Genomic DNA, 25,523 nt, shown 5'->3' on the forward strand with positions numbered 1-25,523 from the left:
TGTGTGTGTGTGTGTGTGTGTGTGTGTGTGTGTGTTTGTGGCAGGGGTGAGAGGGGTGGGGGTGGTGGACAGATGACAATGCCTGAGAAGATTTACATACGGAAAGGGGCTGCAGGGCCGGTCAGGGCTTCATTTCCACAGGACTGGTGACCGTCTCGCTCATTCTTTTGTCAAGATCTCTTGTAAGCAAGAGCACAGAAATCTGAGACTGCAGAGCTAGGATTCTGTCTAAAGGTACAGGGCTGCTTGAGTTCCACCTAGCACTGACAATACTGACTTAGCCGCACAATTAGTCAGAGGCAGCACTTTGCCAGGGCATGTCCAAAGTGTTTGCTTAGGAAACGTGTGCACAGTTAGCATAGAAAGGAGGTCATGGTTGGGCAAGGGGGAGCCTTATAAGCAATCGTTACAAAGTCTGCTCTGCAGCAATGTAAAGGTCTTCGATCAGGTTGACATGTGGGGTCTATATCTAGGGTGAATCACACCGTTAGCATCCAACCCAGGAGAACTTTGAGAACAAAAGGGATCACTAGAAACAAACACAGGTAAAGGGTTGTCCGCTAAACACCGTGACGTAGAGCTGTCCTGGTGTAAGCCTGAGTTATCAACGAGGAGAATGGAGAGGATGGCTATCTACCGGGGAGTCTTAAGAACTGACTCAGCTAGTAAAAAAATAAACACGGGCAGCGCTGAGATCTGAGGGTGTGTTGCAAAGGCCTGCGAGTCTCTAGGCATGTGCGGCCCCGCCTCTGAGCTGCAAATCGTCGCAAGCAAAGAGTGCTTTCTTTAGAAAAAGGTGGGCCCAGAGAGGCTAGAAGAGTCTATTCCTGGCTTGCCACACAAGCAAGTTCCTATATGGATAATATGGAGAAATAACACCACTATTGAGAACCTTCCCATAGGAAAGCCATTTTTAATGAAGGCTGTGTGCCATGAATAACACACTATCAGTTTAAGATAAAAGGTTTTATAGCCACCACACCTTTCCTGATGCCCGCGTACGTGCTGGTGAGACCGTTTCTCTTCTTGCGGTGCCTGTACAGCCAGATGCTAAAGACCATGAGGATGATCCAGCAGGCTGCCCCAATGCCAGCAATGAAAGCTGGCTGCTTCACCACGTCTGAGATCTGCTGAGCGAGGCTCACTTGGTCCTCGGGAGACACGGGGTTTCCATGAGAATCTGAAAGGCCACCTCTTGGTTAATAAGGGTCAAAATCTCAACGTGACAGTACAGTACAGTATACATGGCTCTTGTTTCATCTTGTTAGCATCTGCACAATGATTTTGTTTTCCATTTTGCCTCAGCCACCACTGGGAAATGCAAGAGTTTTAGGGGAAAGAATTTATTTATTCCATTTACTTTAATTCAAAACAAGTATGTCATACTTTTATGAGGCTACAGTTAAAGACAAATGCCCTCTGTCTTTTTATTTCAAAACACTGTGTGGGTGTTTAGTGTAGGTTTCATATGAGAAAACCAACCAGATATACCAATGTACCTCTAAACTATGGAATAATTTAATGCATTCTGGGAAATAAAGGGTGCTGAATTTGTAAATATAGAAAAAAATTTTCACACTTCTGTAGGAACCCTCAAATATTTGCTTCAAAAATGATAGAAATAAGTTAGGTGCAATGGCCCACAGCTTTAGTCCCAGCACCAAGGAGATGGAGGCAGTTGGATCTCTATGTGATTTGAAACCAGCCAGTCTATACAGAGAATCCCAGGCCAGCTGGGGTTACATAGGGAACCTCTGTCTTAAAAATGGGCGGTGGGAGGCGGGTGGGAAGCTAGAATTGAAATTTTACCTCTTTTGTAAGTAGATCTTGAAAAAAGAATGTGTTTGTTCCCTCCCCAAAACTATTTTGCATAGTCTTCAACTGTCTTAATTGCACATTATTTGAACTTATATTCAGAAAGAATTATAAAATCAAAGACCGCTAAAACACTATAAAAATCAGCTTTGGCAGAACTACAGATAATCTTTCTTTTAGAATAATAATGATGATCCACATTAGAAATAAGAAAAGAACATTAAATATGTAAAAGAATCATCAAGTGTTACGAATAGCCAAAAGGACTCATATTTTCTGCTAGACATTTTGATTCAAAATTAAAAATTGATAGAATATATGGGTAATAAAATTTACTCATTTTCCATTTGTCTTAGCCCTGTAGAGAGGTTGCTGAAGCCTGCAGTTCTTAGTTAAGGACCCCCAGAGCTGCCCGCGAACTCTAGGAAATCAAGGCTGTTGCTTCACCAGCAAGGCAACCCATTTTGTTGACCCTTAGTGATGGCCAACTTAAGGCTGCACAGTGTGCAGTGTCCCCACTACTGGAAGTCCTTTTAATGTCTTTCTACACTCCATCTGGTGAAAGAAGAGGCACTTGCCCATTATATTCTTCCTACCATTGAATCGTCTGACATAAACTACTACTGTCCTGCATTCTTACAGCTTCATGTTGATTTGGATCTATTTTCCCTTTTTCCTGTAATTTTGCTATTCGATACACACAGTGTATTCTTCCGCTCCCCTCATCATCTCCTTCCCATTCCTAGCAGCCCCCTCATTGCTGGCACTTCCCTTCTCAGATTCATGTCCTACGGTTTTGCGCTGTGACCCGTTTAACTTAGCCAGGGCCCTCTGTATGACCAGCGGATTGAAGCTATGCACTGGAATCTGGCACAGCTACCAGTGGGCACACAGTAAAGGAAATGGTTCCCTCTGGTCCTAAACCCATTAGCAGCAAAGAGACAGTACTGGGGGATAGAGTTGGCTTAGTCCTTTTTTTTTTTCTCCTGTTGTGAGAAACTCAGGCCCATCTCCTAAGAATATGTTTGAGCTCTGAGAAAAATGTATGTGTGTATGTGTGCTTACATTTTGGGTGCCAATGGCTGTGCATATGGGTGAGGGTGTATATGTGTTATGAATATGCCTGTGGACGCCAAAATTCAGCACTGAATGTCTTCCTCAATTGCTTTCCACCTATGTCTTGGAGACAGGCTTTCGCTGAACGCACAGCTCAGTATTTCAGCTGGTCTGGCTGCCAGCGAGCTACAGGCATCTGTTTCTCTCTGCCTCCCTACTGCTGGGATTCTGGAAGTATGCTGTCATGCCTAGCTTTTACAGAGGTCCTAGGGACTCCAACTTAGATTCTCACACTTGCTTGGCAAACACAGAACCATCTCTGCAGCTCTCTCTTCCTGTTTTCTCCCAGGTCTTAGCATGCTCAAGCCAGATACTCTAGCCTCCATATGACCGACTGTGTCTGGGACATAGCAGTTCAACCTCCTTCACGATCCCGTTCGTTCTCTATGGACTGTGCACATGTCCAGTGATGACAGCCTCTTAGTGATGTCGGTGCACTCTGGAATCCATCACCGTTTCCTCTTGGAACAACCAAACCCTTGACATTTACAGGGGTTTAGTTCTGAGGAAACTTTTGAGCACCAATAAAGACACCATGATTCCACAGGCCCTTCCTCTAGATTCACACTGCGGGGTAAAGAGTGGCTCCTGTGGCCTTCTCCCTTGCAGATCTATCTGTAGTAAATTGCTTCTGTCACGAATTTGGTCCCATTGCCTCCCCCATGTCTCCTTGGAGACACAGACATCCGTCGCTCACTCTTCCTGGTCAAAGGTATCCTAGAAAGGGATCATGCAGGCAGGTTACATAAAAATTTCAGGGCATCTGCCAGTCACCGTTCCCTGGGACAGGGAAGCCGTAGCAAGGTAAACACCAGCAACCAGATCATCTGAGCCCTGTCAACGGAGGACCGATTCACAGCCTCTCTGCTGAAAGAGAACTCCAAGCCAGATCCAAGAGACATCAGCAATTCTGCTTTAAAACTGGAGCATGTTCTGGTCCCCCGGTATAGTTTCATTTCGAGAACAATAATCGACACAACTAATTCTTCATGAACAACATTTCTGAACTTGAACATGGCTTTTTCCTTATTAAAAGATACTGCCTCTTGACAAGACAACTGGCAATAAAAATAAATAGCTTTTAGTGTGTGCTGAGACTACTTTAGGAATACAGCGCTCCTCTCCATATGGAAGGTCTAAATTCCTCGTCATGCTGTGTGTATGTGTGTGTGTGTGTGTGCACACACACGCACGTGCGTGCCCGCGCGGGTGCTACATGTACCTTTTCCTTGAACGCAACTGCCAGTTTCACTCTACAGAGGGTCAAGGCTGAGAAACTATTTTTGCCAGCAGTCACCTGCTTTCAACTGTTTGTTGACGGAAAGTTTTATTTCATGTCCCAGACCCTTTTATCTCTGGTTGGCCTAAGAGCAATTCCACCTCTCAGCGCTCACTAAGCAGGCCCATTCTTTTCACTCTTAATTCATCCTTTGTATCTACCAGGTTTATAGATCGCATGGTTGTCTGTGCAAGGTTAAATCGGGTAGCTTCAGATTTTATAGAAAGGGCCATGGGAGGTTCCACTGCTAGCGACCAGATGGGCTGAACGGAATAAAGTACAGTGTGACTAATGAATTCAAATAGCCACTCTGTATATCAGGTTTGGTCTCACTGCAGCTGAGGCTATATTAAAATATTTGAGTCTTAAATTTCTTGATATAAATCTTAATAAAATAACCCACAGTCCCCCCTTCCAACCCATCTTCCGAAATAATAGGACAAAAAGGCAGTGCGCTATAAAAGCAAACATTGTCAACAGGATCACAGCAATGTAACTTGCAATGTTAAAAAATAGATATTGACATTACAGCAAAGTGGATAAATGTGTGTGTGTCAACTTATATTTATTCCTGCATGCATGTTAAAACATTCTAACAGATGCATTAAGCATTTTTTCCATTTCCTGTATTGCTTGAAACAAGTTGTGAAGCTATTTTTGTCTAAAAGATATGCATGTAATAATTATATTCAAAGCTGGTAAGTGGAAATGGTGAGTTAAAAATTATGAAATTCTAGCCCAGAGTTGCAGCTGAGTGAGCAAGCTTTAAATGGGACTCTCACAATTAGCATTTAAATCTCCACTTGGTGGAAGGTGGTTCCCTACCCAGCGACCTCATTCTGTGGGGGCCCCAAATACCTTACGTGCAATCAGAATGGGTAGGAGCAAGATGCCCCTCTCTTAGCCTGAAGCATTTAAGTTCTCCCATAAAATGTGTGTCCTTTCTCCTCTTCAGCTGGCCTGGGGACAGCCAGGGAAACCTCATCTTAAAGCCTCAATTTCATTGGCCTGTGGTCCACAATGCTTGGCACTCAGAACTTACATGGAACTGAGTCCTAACCAATAACCAGTTTTCGGGAAACTTTACTGTGTTACATTGCAAAGATTTTCTGTCTATCTTAGAGCTACTGATTTTGTCTTAACAGTGAAATAAGTAAAATATTCCAGGCTGGATATTTCTTAATTTTATCTTGACATAATTCTAGGGTGACAGTATTGTTAGTGCCTTAAGAAGGTATGTGCTTGGGAAGCATGCAGACTGTGTTACCTGATCCTTTGGCCACAATTTCACATACGACATAAAATATTTCAAAGTTTCATTTCTGATTGTTAACATATGAAGTTGACTCTGCACTTCTTGTTACCTTTAATAATATAAATATCACTGCTTAAAAATTAAACTATTTTTATCTTGTTTTTTTATATTTGACTTTAAATCACCTGATAGTTTGTATATTCTGTATGTAATATAGTTTCTGTAGTGAATGTTACTTTGTATATTCTGCATATATTTTCTGTATGGAATCATAGTCAGGTGGGCTTCTGTGACACATCTTCTTTTTCGTTAATCTAATATTTTTAAAGCAGAAATTGTATTTAGCCTTTTAAGTAATTAGTATATAAATATTTAAACATTGATATCTTAATTTACCTATTGTAATAAAAACCAATTATAATTTTAAATAGACATTAAATGTAAATATACATTTCCAGAACCTGGCTTAAGTATTCCAAGGAAGGATTTTATTTCCTGTGCTGGCTAGTCTTATGGCAACCTGACACATTAGCTAGAGTCATGTGACAGGAGGAAACTTTAATTGAGAAAATGCCCCCATAAGATCTGGTTGTAAAACATTTTCTTAATTAGTTATTGGTGAGGGACGGCCCAACCCACTGTGGGTGGTGCAGTCCCTGGACTGGTGGTCCTGGGTTCCATAAGAAAGCAGGCAGAAGAAGGCATGGGAAGCAAGCCAGTAAGCACACCAGTCCATGACTTCTGCATCAGCTCCTGTCTCCAGGCTCCTTCCCTACGGGAGTCACGGTCCTGACTTCTTCGAATGATGCACAGTGCTTTGGAAGAGTAATCCAAAGAAACCCTTCCCTCCACAACTTGCATTTTGCTCATGGTGTTTTGTCAGAGTAATAGAAACCCTAATGAAGACGTTTCTCTTCCAGAACAGTTGTAAAAGCCACAGGAGGAAAGACTGAGTCTTTTTATTTGAGGCTTCCTTGATGGTCGATTAACAGCATTTGTTAATTAGATAAAAATTCCTTAAGATAGAGTAAGAATGACAGTAAATATTGACATCTCTGTATTTGAAAGAGTGATAATTACTCTTTGATATTTTAGTTGCAAGACATCTACCTTCATTAACCTATATATACAGTCACGTTCCCAAAAGATTGTGTTGCCTAGTGATGTCACTGATGTCTTAGTTTACATCACTGTACTCTGTGATGCCCACACAATGACACAATCACCACCTACCGATGAATTTCTCAGACTGTTTTGCACTTGGTAAGTGATGCATGGCTATGTATCCATAGCTGTCTATGTTTTAAACAAAGATAGCCCTGCCGCAGCTAGAAACCATACTCTTGCTTCTCCTTGACTTGCAACAATGGCTGGTCTGTAAGCAAAATAAGAACAGCCAAGCAGAGCTAAGTGGGAGAATGACAGATCATGTAACTCTTACCTAACTGGATGAACTGAGGCTCACTCTTCACCCCAGGACCTGCTCCAGTGCTTGCTGCCACCTCCACACTGTATCGGATCCCAGGAACCAGAGAGGGAATGACCACTGAGAAGGTAGACCCATCGACTGTCTTGTTTATGTGATACCTAGTTTCGTTACCTAGACACCAAACCTGGAAGAAGTAAATAATAAGAGTAAAACTGATAAATTACCCAAGTTAATGCAAAGTTCAGCACACATCACATATAAGTTTCAGACCTACGCAGAGTGCAGATCTATGAAGAATCCAATGATCCAGTGAATGTAACTTTAGAAATCATTCTTGGCCTTGAACTAATTCTGAGATTATTCTCATCAAATTCCATATTAACAGTAGCTTTAAGATTCCTACATGTTTTCATAGGTACTTTTGTTAGCTATAATCATTTAAGAATCTATCATATAGGGGAGCTGTGCTCAACCATCTTAATACTGTGACCCTTTAATACAGTTCCTTCTGTTGTGGTGACCCCAACCATAAAATTATTTTCGTTGCTACTTTATAATGATAATTTTACTACTATAATGAATCATAATATCTGTGATTTCTGTCAGTCTTAGGTGACCCCTGTGTAAGAGCTATTTGACATGACCCATAGGTTGAGAAGGACTGATATAGGAGCTGGAGATATGTCTTGAGAGTTAGGAAGGTTTGCTACATAATCATAGGGATCATGAGTTCTCGAGTATAGATCCCAACATCCACATAATTTAGTCTATCAACATCTGTAACTCCATTTCTGAGGGATCTGATATCCTTTTCTGGCCTCAATGTGCACCCGCACACACATGAATAAATACATAAAACAAATAAATTATGAAAAAAATCTTATCATATAAAGTGGTCAGCTCGCTACACTATGGTTATTTCTCTCACATGGCTCTCATCAGTCCATTTCATTAGGTTTTTGTTATTTTTTATCATCAAGAAATTTTCATGAAGAAATAAAAATTACTTTGCGGAAGGCTGTGAATATTCACATAAAGAACAATAATGTACTTCCCATCATTTATAATTTGTATTATAATCACAATTATACCACAGGACTAACTCCATATGACCAGCTACCACAAAACAAAGCTGCACAGGAAGCACTGAGCCTGACACTTCAGGATAGAATTAACCAGAATGAACACATCACATGGCCATCAAACCCAAGATACAGTTTTCTGGGAAGGCAGAAGAACTCCGGAATAATCTAAAATATTTCATATAAATATGGTTTGTATTGGAAATAAAAAACTAACAATGTGTAAGGGTAAGCCTAGGGTTTATCTTGAGCATGGTAGGCTGAGATATGATCAATAGACAATATTAAACATTAGAGCTGCCATATAAATTGAAATAATTTCTGTTTCATAACACATTGGGAATACAAAAGAATAACTTTACACACCTGATGCAAGGAAATTCTTGTAATAGAAAGGTAACTGTGCAATCATGAACTTTGATACTGACATGCAGTAACAAACCATCCACTTAGGAGATTGAAAGTCTGACTACACTATAAGCCTGCCTTTAGGTGTCATTAAAAGAGTAATCATTGAATGATACTCTTGAATAAATGGATATAGGAGATGATGATATTTTTACTGTTTCCACAAGGAAATGATATCTAGAATAGTTCGCAATACTCTGGCTTCTCTGAAGCATCCTCCAGTAGTAGGAAGGCCTAGCTAGGATGGGCTATTATTTATCTACACTATACTAGGAGAACAGACTTCACGGCAATCAAAACGCCAATGTTCTCTAACACTTGGTCAATCATCTTTAACTTTTTCTCTAAAAGTTTTAATTATTGCAGTACAGTTTCAATACTTAATGCCCACAAATGGTGAGACATTCTATCCCAAACCTGGCCATTGGAAAGAGACTCCTTTGTGAGTCCCCTTCCCCCCACCCCAACAATTACATTACGGAGCTGAACCGAAGGCACAAACTGATTTTGTGCCAGTCAATCAGGTTCTGAAAGGCATTTTATTATTTTAAATTGACCATGAAGCTAAGTGAAATCCACCCTTGCACATTTCTTGAGGAGATAAATGAGTTCTGACTCTTAGGGGAAAATGTCTACATTACACAATTTTGCTTGGGAGCCAAGACATCATCAAATTTTAGGCTCTTTTACAAATGCTTCTACAACAGCCTGTTGCCCTGGGCTGAAACATTGTGTGCTGTTATACCCTAACACTCGAACAACCTTAGACCTTATGAGGAAGTATTTAAGATGATGGCCATATTGATCTTCTAATGAACCAGTTACAAGTGAAATTTTTACTTGAAATGCTTTTGAAACATCCATGGTGTCTTTAAAAATATGTTGTGTCTTCAATCATTGATCAAGAAAAAAATATATATATACATATATATGTATATATATAGTGTCTTCCTGTGAATGTTTGTGTTTGTGTGTGTTATTTAAAAAGTATGCAAAAAGTGTGTTATTTAAAAAGTGTGTTATTCAAAAAGTATGCAAATAACCAACATACAAAAATTTTACAATTTTTTTGTTTAAAAAATTACTTTGAAATATAATTCCTACAATTAAGCTTAGGTTTAGTTACTATACATTTATTTATTACACATATTTTTAAAATGATTTATTTTGTTTTCTGTTTTGGGTTTTGTGTGTGTGTGTGTGTGTGTGTGTGTGTTGAGCTTCTCATCCTTCTGCCTCCATCCCACAAGAACTGGAATTACAGACATGTATCCCTGGTTAAAGCTTTATGAATTAATTTGGTACTAAAAAAATAATTATGTTCCAAGTCAGCATGATGGCTTAGTAGATAGGGTGCTTGTGACTGAGGCTCACAATCTGAGTTAGATCCCCAGAAGCTGCACAGTGGAAAGGCAAAACAACAGTCTTGGGGGTTGTCCCCTGACTTGTCCTCACTCACTATGGCCTACATGTATATACACGCACTCGCATGCACGCACACACACAAACACAGTAAATAACTGACAACAAAATTATAGTTCTTAGTTCAGCTTTCCTTTGACAACCACCAGATCACCAGAAGATTTGTTAAAATAAACATACAATAGTCATGGCCAGACCACGCAAGTGCTTCTGACGTTAGTAAGTCTGGTGTTCAAAGTGGCCGACTTACATTGGAGAAGGCAAGCGTGTTCACCATCCTAAGCACAGGTTCATGTTCACAGATGATCATCAGATGTGTTCATGTTCTAACCTCAGGAGTGGGAATGAACCTATGCCACAACCCTACCTCATAACCAGAAAATTATGCAGGCACCATTGTAATGCTAAGTACAGGAGTGCACGCTTTATTGTTAAAGTTTGTCATGCTTAAAGATACATGTTTAAAAAGATATACACATGTATATGTAACTGCGTATTGACAAAAAAACACAACAAAAATTTTAATACCAAAAAACAACCCAAAAAATTAAAAAATTTTCAAGTAGAATGTATATACAATTTTCAGAAATGGTAGAAAATCACACAATTGTTTTCCATTGAGATGTTGCTGATTCAATCCACCAGCGATTGCTTACCACTACACTGAATTACAGACCTCATTGGCATACTATAATATAGATTCATTACTAGGCTCGGCTCACATTCTGGTGAGTAAATAGGAAGTTTATAATGATTTTTCTATAAAGGAAGCTATTTGCTTAGAATGAATCCTAGTGAATACTGTCCAGCTATTATCAAATTCTGGGTGATATATCTAAGCCACATCTTGAGAAGGAAAAAAATATCATGAGCATTTAAAATTTTTATGAGATTATATAAACAAATATTAGTTGGCCACTTACAACTTTTATTTTAATCTTTACTTATTTATTTTCCAAATAGCTATTCTAGTACGGACAATTACTGTGTATAGAATTTAAGAAATAATTTTACATGTTTGGCCGTTGGGCCAGCAGATGGCGACAAAGGACAATAAACAATTCACGCAGGGTACTTTTCTCTGTGAGCTGTGAGGGCTGCCAGTGAATTTACTAAGTCCATTACCTTATATTCTTGAACCATTCCATTTTGAGTGTCTTCAGGAGGTGGTTGCCAAGTGACAAGAATTGCAGTCCCATTTCCATCGTTCTTTGACACAGTTACACTTCGGGGAGGGGCACTAGGTGCTATTAATTGCAATAAAAACAATAGGTTTTAAGAGTGTAGCATAGAACACCAAAACATACAAATTTCAAAAACACACAGTAAACGTACTGATGTTGCATGTTTTAAACATGGGTATCACCCAACATCAAAGGGCCCCAAACTACAAGGTTTCTCTGAGTTATATTAAGTCATTGACATGGCGATATTTTTTTAATAGCCAAATACAATTCCAGGCACAAAACACCTCTGGGCAGGGCAGTGAGGTTGATCAACAAGCAAATGTATGGCCGGGCAAGCTTGCCCACCTTAGTTATCTCCCTGAGTCCCAAGGGGGAAGGAGAAAAAAAATACTCCATGTCTTCACAGCAATATCATATACCTACACACACGCACACATATGCCGACTAGTAATTAGAGAAAATTCGCTCTCCCCCTTTTTTAAAGTATACAGTGACATGAAAGCCTTTATATTTCTGTTGATACTCTTTTCCGTTTTCAGTTCTAGAGTGGAAATACTGGTTTGCCAGGAACCAAGGGGTTTCCAAGCATGAGGCATCAGGAGAAAATGTGGACTCTGGAAAGTCCGGGCAAACCCAGATATTACTCAGCTTACATACACCCCACTAACAGAAGCGTTCATGAATAAAAAGCGTGCAAATCACGGGCAAGTCTATCTTCAAATGTGAATTTTAGTGATAGTGCTAACGTTTGCACACATTTTGTGCAGGTGGCCACTGAAGCAAGTCACTTACAGTTTCTTACACTTGTTAGTGAACACATTCCCACAGCAAAAATATTTTAATCTGTGTAGATTCATGATGAACGGCACTGCTAACTTTTAAACAAGTTCTATTAACTCAAACGCACAGGAGACATCTTGCACACCGAGGACATCCAATCCATCATACTTACCTTCTTCTAAGGTTTTGGCGAATTTGATTTCACTGTCGGCTCCTTGAAACTCATTAAAAAACGGGCGAGCCTTAATCTCATAGTTGACGCCTTTTCTGAGATCAGGGATCACCACACTGTTTTTGGTCGGGGTCCTCACTTCAAAGACCAACCACTCGGATTCACCATGGCTGGATCCAGATGGCCGGTAGAGAATTTTATATCCTTGAATATATTGAGACTGTTGATCCACCTATCACAATGATGAATAAAAATGGAGTTAGTCTCACCATTTTCTTGTTTTGCAGCAAACTAGTAGTAAAAATGCACAAGAATAAAAAAAAAAAAACCCATGGGGGTCCACAGTGTGGATTTCTAGCGCACAGCTGTGAGGAAGCACCAGTTTCTGCAATAATATTCTAATCTGCTTCAGCAGAAGCACGAGCCTTCACTGTGGGTGTCCCGTTCTGTAAGAGACATGTGGGCACCTTACAGATGGCGTTGTTTTCTCATTCTGGTTTTGAAAACTACTACTATGAAGTTGGAAGTGGATGGGAGGGTGGGCATGGATAGGAAAAATATGAGGGGACTGGGTAGGGGGTGAATATGACCAAAATATATTGCATATATATATATGTATGCATAAAATGCTCAAAGAATTAACAAAATATATATTCAAAATCTGCTCAATACAACTTGGAAGTATTCCTAAATGAAAAAAAAAATGTAGTAATGTGCACATCACATGTCATGTACTCAAATACTTTGTGATTCTATCTCTCGACACTGGCAGGATCATTTTAGCATATATATATATATTATTTTAGCATATATATTTTAAAGTCAGATCATTGCCCCTGGAATAAATAATGTTTGCATAATAAAATTAACATTAGTGTGGAAGTGAAAAGCAGTGGTGTAAATCCCCTATTATAATAATCTCACAGAAATCACCTGATTATTAAAAACCATACAAGTATTACAACAACTCACTGTCCAGTGCACTTCCACCGAAGAGGAAGAAAGGATGGTAGGGTTGTGGAGGTGCAGGACTACATTCCCCAGCTCTCTCTGGACCTGCTTGTGGTCCACGCCTTGACTAGTTGGTGGGACATCTGTAAGGATTCAAAAACAGGGTCAGGCCCTCTGCAAGGCTACTGCGCTGACAGTACCTCTCAGAAAAGGAGAATCAGCGGAACTGTGGAGCCAGTCCGAATATAGAGAAAAACAAGCACGACATACCTTCTTTGTGTGTATATACGTTCCTGTGTATGTGTGTGTGTTCACATGCATGTATGTGTGTGTGTGTGTGTGTGTGTGTGCACAGATGCATGCATCTGTAGGGCCTAAGAAGAACAACAGGTGTTCTGCTTTATCACTTTGCCTTGCTGCCTTGAGACAGGATCTCTCAATGAGCCTGGAACCAGGCTGATAGGCAGTGAACCCACCAATATTATTCATGCCTCTGGCCCTTCCCCATGGCACTAGGGATATAGGATGATGTATGCGCTCACATAGGGTTTTTATATGAATGCTGGATTCAAAGATAGATCCTCAGACATTCAGAGCAAGGCATCTTAGCTACTGAGCCCTCTCTCCACCAATTAGAGCTTAACCTTTTTATAAGGACCAGGAGAAGATAAACAAAGAAGGGAGGGGGTTCCTGTCAGAACAAGCAGACAACCTGTGCAAGCCAAAAAGGGGCAGGAGGCAAGAGTAAGAGTGGCAAACAGTAATTTCTAAGAGCGCCTCCTACCATGTAATGATCGTCTTTCTACTGAGCCTGAGAGCGGTGGTGCAATTCTCCCTGAGTGTGATACACACCCCTGCAATGACCCTAACTAGACAAGAAAGAGAAGCGCGAGGAGCTGCAGCAGAGCGTACCGGGGAGGAAAAGCTCGCAAACGCGGTGAGGGGAAATTGAGTGCAGAAGGCAGGTGAAGAGCTCAGCTCCGAGGAGGAAGCTGGGCGTTTTCTCCTCAGGTAGGTGACAAGAGAATGGCTACACAGGAAGGGACACAGACGCTCTAGGTAAGGTCTGATCAAACAAATCTGATTAGATCTGCGAGATAAGAGCCTTTACCGTCATTTAGTTGACACTGATTTAGTTTACAATATTACATGGAGGATGTAATAATTCCCTTTCAATCTCATGAATACTAAAATATTCAAGGGAAGACCAGGGACGCAGTAGGAACCAAACAGCCACTGGTGTCCTTTATGCTCTACTATTTTGGGGAACATGGAACTATTTTGCTAAATTTGCTATACTCTCTACTCAAACACTGTTAATGAGGCTTTCTAAATTGCAGATGTTTTTCTTTGTTTCAAGTAGTAGAAGGAATGCAGCGTAAAGAATAACAACAAAGAAGATTTTGGGGGGGACTACAGAACTATTTATAGACTATGGTATTGTGACACATACATTTAGATGTGTGACCAACCTACACAAAACAAAAATGAAAGTTTTAGTTTGGCAAATGATTAAATATTCCCTGTCACAGGATAAGAAGCCAAACCATGAATATTTAAATGAGATTTGTGACTCTAACAGAGGTCAGAGAGCCAAGATGAACAGCGAGATGACAGGTCACCCACTATTAAACATCTGTGCCGTCTGGCTGATTTAAAGCCCTATCTAAAAACCAAACATAGAAATAAAGAAAATGGCTGAGCACGGTGACACACACCTTTAACCCCAGAACTTGAAAGGCAGAGGCAGGTGGATCCCTGCGAGTTCGAGGTTAGTCTGGTTTATGCAGTTAGTTCAGAACAGCCAAAGCTACATAGTGAGACCCTGTCTTGGAAAAGAAAAATCCAAAAATATACAAGTAAATAAACAATCAAAATGATAAATGATAAATACACTAAGATAATTTTCTTTCTGGGAAAGTGTTACTCTATGTAACAACCCTGACTGTCCTAGTAATCATTTTGTAGACCAGGCTGACCTCGAACTCACAGAGATCCACCCGCCTCTGCCTCCCCAGTGCTGGGATTAAAGGCATGTGCCACCATCACTTGGAAACATTAGGTTAATTCTTGGCCCTACACTTCTCTCATTTCCTGTCCTGTTGTCCACTGCTGACCTACGGCATGCTGAGAACCACAGTCTCGAGAGAAAACATTTAGCAGTTACTTGGCCATTTCAGGCACATTGTGCTTTCTCTCTGCTCCCCCTTGCTGCTCTGGCTTTAGCTACCAACTCCAAGGGAAAAAAATTAGCAGATGAAACATAAATAAAATAAAAACAAAACTTGGATTTGGTTGAGCACCTTCCCCTGGGCAACAAAAACTCATGTGACTTTGGGAAGATGGTTATCTTCCATCACCCCAACCGAGGACTTTAGAGCAGGAAAGTACTGTACCACTGAGACCCAGCCATAGCTGCAAGGGACATTACTTAACCTCAGTCCCTTCCATGCCACGTAATGACAGACAACACACACTGCTTCTTATGAGGATTGGTTAAAGGAAGGCATGAAAGGCATCGCATGGTTGGGCAGAGGTCGGGTCCATCTTAAAGGACTCAGAGTACCTAACTCAGACACATCATTATGTCTTCAGTTTAGAATCAGTTACCTCATATAAAAGTTCTCATTTGGCATTTCAGCAAAGATGACTAACTACAAAAATAACCGTTTTTCAAAAAGTTAGTGTGGTCGTTTGAAGAGGAATGGCTCCCATAGGCTCATATATTTGAATGCTTAGGAATAAAACTGTTTGGGAAGGATTAGGAGGTGCAGCCTGATGGAAGAGGTGTGGCCTTGTTGGAGAAGGTGTGTCTTGGGGGGGGGGTTGGTGGGCTTTGAGGTTACAAAAGCCCATGCTTTTTGAAAGATCAGGCCCAATGTCTCTCACTTTTCTGGCTGTGGATGAGGACATAAAGTTCTCAGCCACTGCCCCAATGCTTTCTATCATGATGATAATTGATGGACTAACCCTCTAAAACTGTAAGCAAGCCCTCAGCTAACTTATAAGAGTCACCTTGGCTCTGGTGCCTCTTCCCAGCAATGGAATGGACACTAAAACAGTCAGTACCATGATTTGCTCCCCAATCCCTTCATTTCTTTGATTTAAAACAACCCTGCCAATCGATCCCTTCAGGAACATGATGGGATTGTCCTACCAAGTGTTATCATTTTGTAATAGCGATTTATATTTTTGTTATAGAACATTAGATATCAGAAAGAAAATAGGAAAGTGACATCTAATGATATATTTTTGAGAAGCTTGTGAATCGGTTCCCCAAGTGCATAAAATTGTAAGTGCTCTTTGTCAGCATTCAGAGATACACTCAGAATAAACATTAGATATTGCCCTATCTAATGCCAAGTCCAGTATTATAAACCCCTACACAATTATTGAGGGAGGATTGTCCAGGGAGCACTCACTGTGCATAATTAGTAGTACATTCCTGTTGAAGAATTTGTGTATGTGTGTGTGGGGGGGTGCACATGCAGCTATGGGTATGTATTTGTGTGTAGGTGTGCATACACAGCTATGGGTATGTGGTTGTGCATAGGTGTGCACATGTATGTGGTTGTGTGTAGGTGTGCACATGCAGCTATGGGGATGTGCTTGTGTGTAGGTGTGCATATGCAGATATGGGTATGTGGTTGTGTGTAGGTGTGCACATATATGTGGTTTGTGTAGGTGTGCACATGCAGCTATGGGTATGTGCTTGGTGTGTGGGTGTGCACATGCAGCTATCGGTATGTGTTTGTGTGTAGGTGTGCACATGCAGCTACAGGTATGTATGTGTAGGTGTGCATGTCACCCACACAGCAAATATTCCTTGTAGGATCAAACGTTGCCAGGTTCATTCCCAAGCCATTATTCTGAGGTAGGCTTTACTATGTCTCCAAAGCAGGCCATGACCTAAACAATAAAATGTGACTTGGTAGCTCCTCCCAATTGGTCCTTTTCTGTCTGGAGGGAGGGAAAGCATGCCTTCTACATAATAAGTCATCTACAATGATAAGTGAGGGATCTCATACTCTTCATGTGTTTTTGCTTTTGGAGTAGCCATATCAATACTCTTGAATTTTTTTCTCTAATTAGAATTAATTTTCAGCTATTCATTCAGTTCTACCAACTCCTGCCACTGGTCTTTTCTTAGGAGATCTAAATGGCAGGGTTGGGATATAGCTTAGTGGTAAGGCATGACCATGTGTATAGGGAGCACTGGCTTCATTTATACTACCTTTCCAACCACAATGAAGCAAAGACTTAAAAGTCCATCTGAAAATGTAGTGTTCACAGCCAACACATTACATAATTCATGATTCAATGAATTCAAAATAAAGGGGTAAAGATGACTAGATTCACACATAATTCTGGAAATCCAAGTAAGGGTAAATTTTGTTCATTTGGCAAGCACATTTCTCAGTGAACTCAGACAGATTTTAGAGCTAATTTAACTGGAGTCTGCGCACTCCAATGAATCCTGACACACACCCACATCCTCCTTGAACTGGTTCACTTATTTCAGCCTTTTATAGTTAATTTTTCAAATCACAATTCAAGTACCAGATTTTTTAATTTGCTCTATTAATTTTAATCTTGTTAGTGCTGGCTCATCATTCCAAGCTGTCAAGATATATTTAATTGAGACTCTCATTTGGCATACTTCTTACTTTTTATACTGTTATGATAGCTGAATTTTCTATGAATCCTCCTTATTCTTAGTTTAGACACTGAACAAAGCACAATTTTGCTATGACATTAGGTAGAAAAAAATAGCTTACATGCATTTTTACTAATTAGTTAATAATCTTTGCCAACTCTGGAGAAGTGAGTTCCTTAGCCTCATTTTATACTCATAGAGACTGGATGCTGAGGCATGATCAGCTTGCTAAAAGCCACACAGCTAGACTGAGGAGATGAGATAAAAATATTCTTTATTTTAAAGTGGTATGTATATTCCCCTAGAAAGTCAGCTTCTAGTTGATATGGATTCATTTCATTATGCTATTTTACTAGCTATATAGCTGAAGGAGGCTGTTCTAGCCCAAAGAAAAGGGGAAAAAATGGTGTTCATAAAACATGTGAACAATATTCTCATTTACAAATGAGCATGTCGCAAAAACATTCCCATGTGTATGTCAGAATAGCATTAAGTCAGCTATCAACACTTTCGTTTAGATTCACTGGATAGGGACGCTTCCAGGGGACAGAAGTTTAAATCCATTTAGAAGCTGCCATAGTTTCTACATTCTTTACAAATGCATGCCTAATACTGCAAGCCTCAAACTGACTCAAGGCAGGCTCCAAGTATATTAGGCTCCTGAGCAGGTGACTCACAATGGCAAATCTGCCTAGGCATCTGGGTGTGTTGAATTCATATACAAGGAACAGACATGGACATGTTCTGTAATTCAACTCTCTCTCTCTCTCTCTCTCTCTCTCTCTCTCTCTCTCTCTCTCTGTATGAGAGAGAGAGGAAGTGTGTGTGTGTATGTGTATGTGTGTGTGTGTATGAGAGAGAGAGTGTGTGTGAGAGAGTGTCTGTGTGTGTGTGTGTGTGTGTGTGTGTGAGAGAGAGAGAGAGAGAGAGAGAGAGAGAGAGAGAGAGAGAGAGAGAGTTCTAAAGCAAAATGTCCTTAAATGATAGTTTAGCTGTACCCCAGGGGTAGCCAGAACAAACAGCACTGCTGTTGTCTGCCCTCTGATACCAGGTAGAAATCAGCTTGGGTCTTGCAGGCACTTTGTATATACCTTGCTTTTCTCATTATAACTAGTCCACAGGTTTTCCTTTGGAAATGTTAATTTAAGAGCCAGTGTTTCTGTTGGGGGGGTATAATTCTATATTTCCAATCACCTTACTAAGATAAGTGCAAATATATTTTAACTTCCGTTACAGAAAAGGTAACGGCTTGCTCAAAGAAGTGTAGATTTTCTTTCTATGAAAATACTAAACTAATGAGATCAGCAAGCGGGGAGACAGGCAAATAGAATCTGGCAAAAGAAGAAAATAATTTCAACCCACATTGAATAGAAAGTTCCAACGAGTAGCATCTCAGGATCTGCATGTGTTAAAATCTGCTTTGCAGGCTTGCAGTCTTGATCTCTCATTCCCAACCAGCTTCCACCAAAATATACAACATTTTCCACTGAAAAGTTTCCTACCATGCCTCACACAGTGAGAGTAAGATTTGAGAACATCTAAAGACAAGAAGTAGTTCTTCTGGGGCTTGCAGGATGTTGGCTACAAAGAGGCATGTTGACCAAGTTTGTAATGGTTACCTACTTCTGTGTGATTTTCAAGGACGTGCATTAACTCGGGTGGAAATTCTGAAAAATTATCTTGGAGGTTATGCAGACTGAATTTTGGCACCAACAAATTGACTCAGTTTTAAATATAATTGTAATAGGGTTAAGATACTAGACTTTTAAAATTCAAAAAAATTATAAAGAATATACCAATAGTCAAAGGATATTCTTAGTGGATTTGTGATTCTATGAGAGGCAATTTCATATGTTATCAAACTTTTTCAGTCCAGAAAAACATAGATTGTGGACATTGTATTGTACAGCAAAAGAAAAGAAAGAACAAATTTGTAATCATAGCATGTAACTCACACATCATGCCAGTATAGTTACAGCTAGTAAGGATTAGTAGATATTTCAGGTTTCAGTCAATCAATATTTACCTTGTGTTTTCACTGGGTCTGATATTTGGCTTGGATCACTAATCCCATACGCATTTGCTGCCCTCACCAGGAAAAGGTATATTGCATTAGGTTTGAGTCCTTTGATGGCAAATGTTTCTGTTTTCACATTTTCTGCTACAGTCTGCCAGCTGCTACCGGATGCATGGCTAAGGATGGATACATACATTAGAACAAGAATACTGGATGCAAAACAACAACGAAATAAAAAAAGAGGAAGAAAGAAAGAAAGGAAGGAAGGAGGGAGGGAGGAAGGGAAGAAGGGAGGAGAGAGGGAGGAAGGGAGGAAAGGGGGACGGAGGGAGGGAAGGAGGGAACATGCAACAACTCCCCCCCTCTACCTGAAGGCTTCTATAATATAAGACGTTGGGGTTGCTCCTGAGTTCAAGTTGGGCTGCCAGGATAAAGTCACTGTGTTTTTGCTGACATCTGTAACTTCGGGCTTTGAGGGGGCACTGGGGATTAAGTTGGGGTCAGTGGGTCTTGGGGGTTGAACTGGAACTCCAAATTCTAAAAAATGTGGAGGGAAGAAAACACAAATTTACACATACACGAACTGGCACATGAGTGTAGGTAGCACTCTCACATACAAAGCCATTGGCTTTTCTTATCAAAAGAGCTCAAAGGCAAATGCCCAGACTTACCCTGGACTTCAATGTAAGCACTCCACGTTGCCTCTCCACTGGGGGTTGATGCAGTGCAGGTATACCGGCCAGTGTCACCCAGCTGTGAAAGCAGATGGAAAAGAAATATTTGGGACAATCAAGGGCTTGCCAGGCTGGAAAAACAATTACAGGTTTGTATATGGCCTATGAATATGAATAACTACATTAAAACCTGTGAACCGGAAATGTCCCTTTAGTTGAATACATTTTTCTTGAAATGGGAAGGAAAATACTGCATGACACAGAAATAAAGAACCTTTATATGGTTATCCTAACTGCAATAAAAAAAAAATCTGATCTGCAGTGCTTTAACAGACTAGGTTTAGCATCAAAGATTAAGGGCAAACAACGTATGTTGTATCTTCTTAAATTACTCATTTTACCCCACCTCTTATTATAATACTTGAGTCAAAACTTGAGTCTCAGAAGTAAAAACAAAACCCTTGGTGGAAAGAACACCCTCTCTTCTGAAAACTGAAGCCTAAAAAGTAAATCCTTGTTCAATCTAAAACTCAGGAGCAGCATGCTAAAGCCATAAACTTCCCCTAATTGAACAACTCTTCTTTTTTCAAATCTCATTGTCATCTGACTCTGGCCATGGCAAGAGCAATATGCAACAGTTGCCAAAAAGAACTACAAACTTTGGTGGCACACAAAACCAACTGTGATGTTGATCCAAAACTCCAAAGAAGCCACCTATACCACAGCGCCAGGCAATTGAAGCAATTGCTGATCTCAGCCTGATACTGTCGTTTCATCTCTCTCAAAAGCCCGACTGACCCAGACCACAGAAGAAAAATCGAAATCAAAACAATGTAAGGACTGATACAAAAGGAAAATCAAAATCAGAGCAACATAAAGATTGATACGCGATATAATGTCCCAGCTGGTAAATCCCTACATTTGTTTTGACAAATCGGTGGGCTTTTACATTTTCATGATTTGAAATGTTAGTGCATGGCTATATGAGGGCTATTTATGTGTATGATATACTGTAATTGCAAAACGCTGAACCAAACAGTCATAACGGAAACACTGCTCAAGTCCACTGTGCATAAAACAGTACTAGGAAATTTCCCTTTCTAGTTTCCTGTAAAATGCCTTGTATCAGACCATACATATGGAAGGCATACCACCTCTTAGGTCCCCAACCACTTTTCTCAATATGTCTTCCAGAGCACTTCCTTCTACCTCCACAGGACGTTAAATTACTTGCCATGCCTCAAATCACCTTAAGTATACACAGATGCATAATAATGAAATGTATCTTATTTAGTACTTCCTCTAGGTTATTGTATTTCAACACTAGTTGCTGCCATTAAAAATAAAGTGGAACCAAGGAGTAAGTCCACGACATCTTTGAAAGTTACCTTAGCATATCGGATCTGCAGCATGCCGGTCTCCAGCTGTTTGATCCGAGAATCTTGGGTTGAAACAAGGACTCCATCCTTTCTCCACAGAATTGTGGGCACTGGACTGCCTGTGGCCACACAGCTGAGGACTAAAGTACCATCCACTGCTACAGTCTGATTCACAGGACCTTGTCGAATAACTGGGGGAGGCCGGTCTGCAATCACTGCCAAAAGAAACAACAGGAAATAGATTTCTGCAACTGGAAGCAATTTTCTAATCATTTAAGCAACAGCCATTGCTGTAGGCTTTGAAAAAAAACTAAAGATAATTAAACAAGTAATTAAAGGGGAGACATGCATTATTCAAAACGCATTTACATGATGCACTGATTAGGAATATTAAAATGAGATACAGTGTACGTTCAAATGACCAACTAGGCCTGAGCCAGTTGCATTATCTAAGGACTGATCTAAGTGTTCAGAAATTAAACAAGAGCTGTGGCTGGGGAAGAAGGCATATAGTATTGAGAATAGACTACTGTAAACATGAAAAAGCACAAGAAATAGAGACATTTAACATATTTATCCCATAGAAATGTACGAGACAGAATTTAATGAATGAATCAAAGCGAACTTGATTTCACAATTGTTTTGTCTCCAACAACCACCATCACCATGAAATGAAGCTGCCATGCCAGAATGTTAGACAATTTTGGATTTAAAAAGGTGCTTTGGACTCTCATTTATAGAATTAAATTTGCAACCTTTTTATCTCAGAATCCTCTCTTTCTCTTTCTCTCTCTCTCTCTCTGGGATGTATGTGTATGCATATGTGTGTCCAGGGGTGTGCGCACTCGCACACGCGTACACACAGGTGTATCTATGTGTCTATGTGTGTGGTGTGAGGGCACACATATGTGGGTGAGTGTGCATGCATGCCTAAGCAAGTGAGTGCAGAGTCCAGAGGTTGATGTTGAGTGTCTTCCTATACTTCTCTCTGCTTTATTTATGAACTGGTCTCTCCCTGAACTACAGATTTAAGACTTTTGCCAGTCCAGAGATCCAGCTTGTACTGGGAATCCCCTCTCCTGTCCTGAAGCTTGGATTACAGCTTAGGGCCCCACCCACTCAGCCTTCACTCTGGTCCTGGGGACATACTCCATTCCCCACATTTGTGAAGTAGGTGCTTTATCCTTTAGGCAATGTCTCTAGGACTTGGAAATAAGTTTTCTACTGAAATATATACACAGCTTAAAAAATAACACTATCGAGCTGTAATGGATCCAGGGACACTGGGAATCTACTCAATAGCATTGTTTGTAGGCTAATCAAACAAGATGACTGAAGACGACATCCAAACTTGGCAGCCTCCACTACCCCCTCTTAGACTCAGCCAATACTGTTTGTTTGCTTGTTTCTAATTGAAGATAGACTTTTTTCCATTCAATATATTCAGCTTACAATTTCCTTCATCTCTTCCAGATACTCCCCACCTTCTCACTCATACAACAAGCGCATGCCTTCTTTCTCTATTGCTTTACAAAGAAAACAGGCAAATGAAAAGACCAACCAAGATAGAGCAGAACAGAGAGAAAGAAAAACACAGGAAGAATACGCACACACAGACACATTGCCCAGAAAACCCAAGACTGTTTCTTATACTAACTTTAATCTACTTTGAAAAGGGACCAACAAAACAATTTTTATTATAAGTAAATAAAATTATTGTAAAATATAAAATGCCTGAAAAAGGCTATATCTTAAATCCACTATTTTTTAAGAGACTCTAACATGAGTATAGAGGACAAAGGACAACAGTAGAAAAATGTTCCCATCTCTTGACGGAGGCAGCTTATCAAGCTCCATTGATTTAGTTAAAATGAGTAAGAGCTGTGTGTTCAATTTCAGGAAATCGTCTTCAATCATTAAGCTTTAGAATCTTGACTCTCTTAAAAGCCCGGATCCAAAAGTTTAAAAAAGGAAAAGATGCAAATATACGAGAGAGAATTCTAACAAGTTGTCTGATTAAAGGAATCTGGCTGCCAGGGCAACTAAATTTTGGATGCAATAATTTGCGAATCTGGATGTGTCATTTTCAAAGCTTTATGCACCAAGGATTTTCACAAGCTGGAGTAACACTTCAATTTGTTCCTCGTTTATCATGCAATGATTATTAGTTTTATGTGTTCACATTAAAAAAGCAATTAAATGAAATCAGCAACTGCGCACTGCAATCCAGTTCCCCAGTTCTCCCCACGCCTTCCTTACTCCAGCAGCATGGGGACATCTCAAGGCTGGAGTTACACTTGGCAGGAGTGTTTTAGACACTACGCTCTTGGAAAATGTAAGCCAGCAATTCCTTTGCTTAGAATTTTAAAAGTCTTCTCTGTATTTTCTGTGGAAGCTTTCTATTGTCCAATTGCAGATTTCTTCTGCTAAACCCACCGGGGATTTCGAAGAGCACCGGAGCTCCACTGATTATCAGAATGAATATATATTTCCAGACATTAAATGAATTAGTAACAGAGGGCCTCACTCCAATTGATTATCATTATGTCTACTACTAGCATGGCTTATATTTGGTAGTCTTGTTATATTTAGAAACCATAAAATGTCAGGGTCTATTAGAATTAATATCTTATTACCTGGAGCTTCTTTATAAGGTATCTTGTGTAGCTCCATAATTCTATCCTAACCCAGCTCATTGATGGTTTCTCTGACTCTTTCACTTATTTCTGCTGTGTGGTTAACAAACAAAACGAAACAATGAAAAGATCCTTCAATCATCTGCCACCTATGTGTTGTATGCTTAATGCTTTATATTCTCGAATCCCTGCTTTTTTGTGTGTAGTGTTGTTTGTCTGTGTCTATGTGTGGTATGCATGCATGTGTCCATGCATGAGCATGTCCATGCATGTTCATGGAGAACAAAGCTTGGTCTCCCCCCTCACTGCTCTCCATTTTACTTACTTAAAGTGTCTTGTTGAGGCAGGAGCAGCACAACATAGGCTAGCCTAGGCAGCCAACTCACCCCAGGGATTCCATGCTATTGCCTCCGGAGTGCTGAGGTTACAGGTATCTCTTACATAGGTTCGAAGGGTCCAAATTCTGGTCCTGACATTTGCAGGGTGGTTTTATCCACTGAGCCCTCTCTCCCAACTTCTCCATTTTTAAATCTATAAAATGAGGATACTAATAGTTGTTCGAACTAGATTAGGAGATCTCCATGGGTATTGAGATAAAATAGTAGGCATGAGTGTGCTTAGGTAATTGCAAAAGGCCAGACATTCACACGCACTATGCATTGTCGTCTTTCCTTGTCTGGCAACAGTTAGTACAGAAATCAGAACTGCAAAAAATGTAGGACTTCATTAAAGCGCTTGCACACTTTTAGGTACAAAAAATAAAACTATTACGTTTTCATCGATGGGTACAAAATATAAGGAAATGAATGCTTAAGTTTATATCAACCAATATGGTCCATTTATAAGTAAAATCTAAATTTACCACTTGTAAAACAAATTTCAAACCAGCGTCTGATATCTTACACTGGAATTATGAGGAAGAGATACCAAGTAATGGAATAGGGAGTGTAAAAAGCAGACTATGTTTAATGAAGCTAATAAATACATGAATTTTCAGGGAAAACTATACAGATAGTGACTGGTTCACATAAAAAAATTCCCATGTGTATCTCAATGAAGATCAAAGTAAACTCTATAACTGTCATCCTTTTGCAAGTGTTCTAGAAGGCTATATATTCAAATTAGAGATTTAGGATATAAAGTATTATAGGTAATTCTTGTATCATCATCCCCTTCTGGGAATCAGAGGCTGAAACTTTGAAGTTCAAGTGGCTTGTCTAAATCAAAGGAGCTGGAGAACGGTCCCTTTGTGCTGTATACCAGC

The 25,523-nt window shown here is 40.0% G+C and overlaps 1 protein-coding gene across 4 annotated transcripts in view; it reads right to left on the bottom strand.

Annotated features, from left to right (window-relative positions):
* The window catches only part of Robo1 (roundabout guidance receptor 1), a 376,555-nt gene that overhangs the window by 49,114 nt on the left and 301,918 nt on the right, over positions 1–25,523 (bottom strand). For all 4 annotated transcript variants that reach the window (XM_050148900.1, XM_050148897.1, XM_050148898.1 and 1 more), the window contains exons 9-17: positions 21,633–21,838; positions 20,242–20,323; positions 19,939–20,107; positions 19,580–19,746; positions 12,918–13,039; positions 11,946–12,177; positions 10,932–11,053; positions 6,907–7,078; positions 983–1,180 (exon numbers count right to left, since the gene is read on the bottom strand). In XM_050148900.1, coding sequence (XP_050004857.1) covers positions 983–1,180; positions 6,907–7,078; positions 10,932–11,053; positions 11,946–12,177; positions 12,918–13,039; positions 19,580–19,746; positions 19,939–20,107; positions 20,242–20,323; positions 21,633–21,838 — 1,470 coding nt within the window. The remainder of the gene's footprint in view (positions 1–982; positions 1,181–6,906; positions 7,079–10,931; positions 11,054–11,945; positions 12,178–12,917; positions 13,040–19,579; positions 19,747–19,938; positions 20,108–20,241; positions 20,324–21,632; positions 21,839–25,523) is intronic.

The sequence above is a fragment of the Alexandromys fortis genome, unplaced genomic scaffold (assembly GCF_014885135.2).
Source record: "Alexandromys fortis isolate MF-2015 unplaced genomic scaffold, M_Fortis_MF-2015_v1.1 scaffold_4, whole genome shotgun sequence".
NCBI lineage: Eukaryota > Metazoa > Chordata > Mammalia > Rodentia > Cricetidae > Alexandromys > Alexandromys fortis.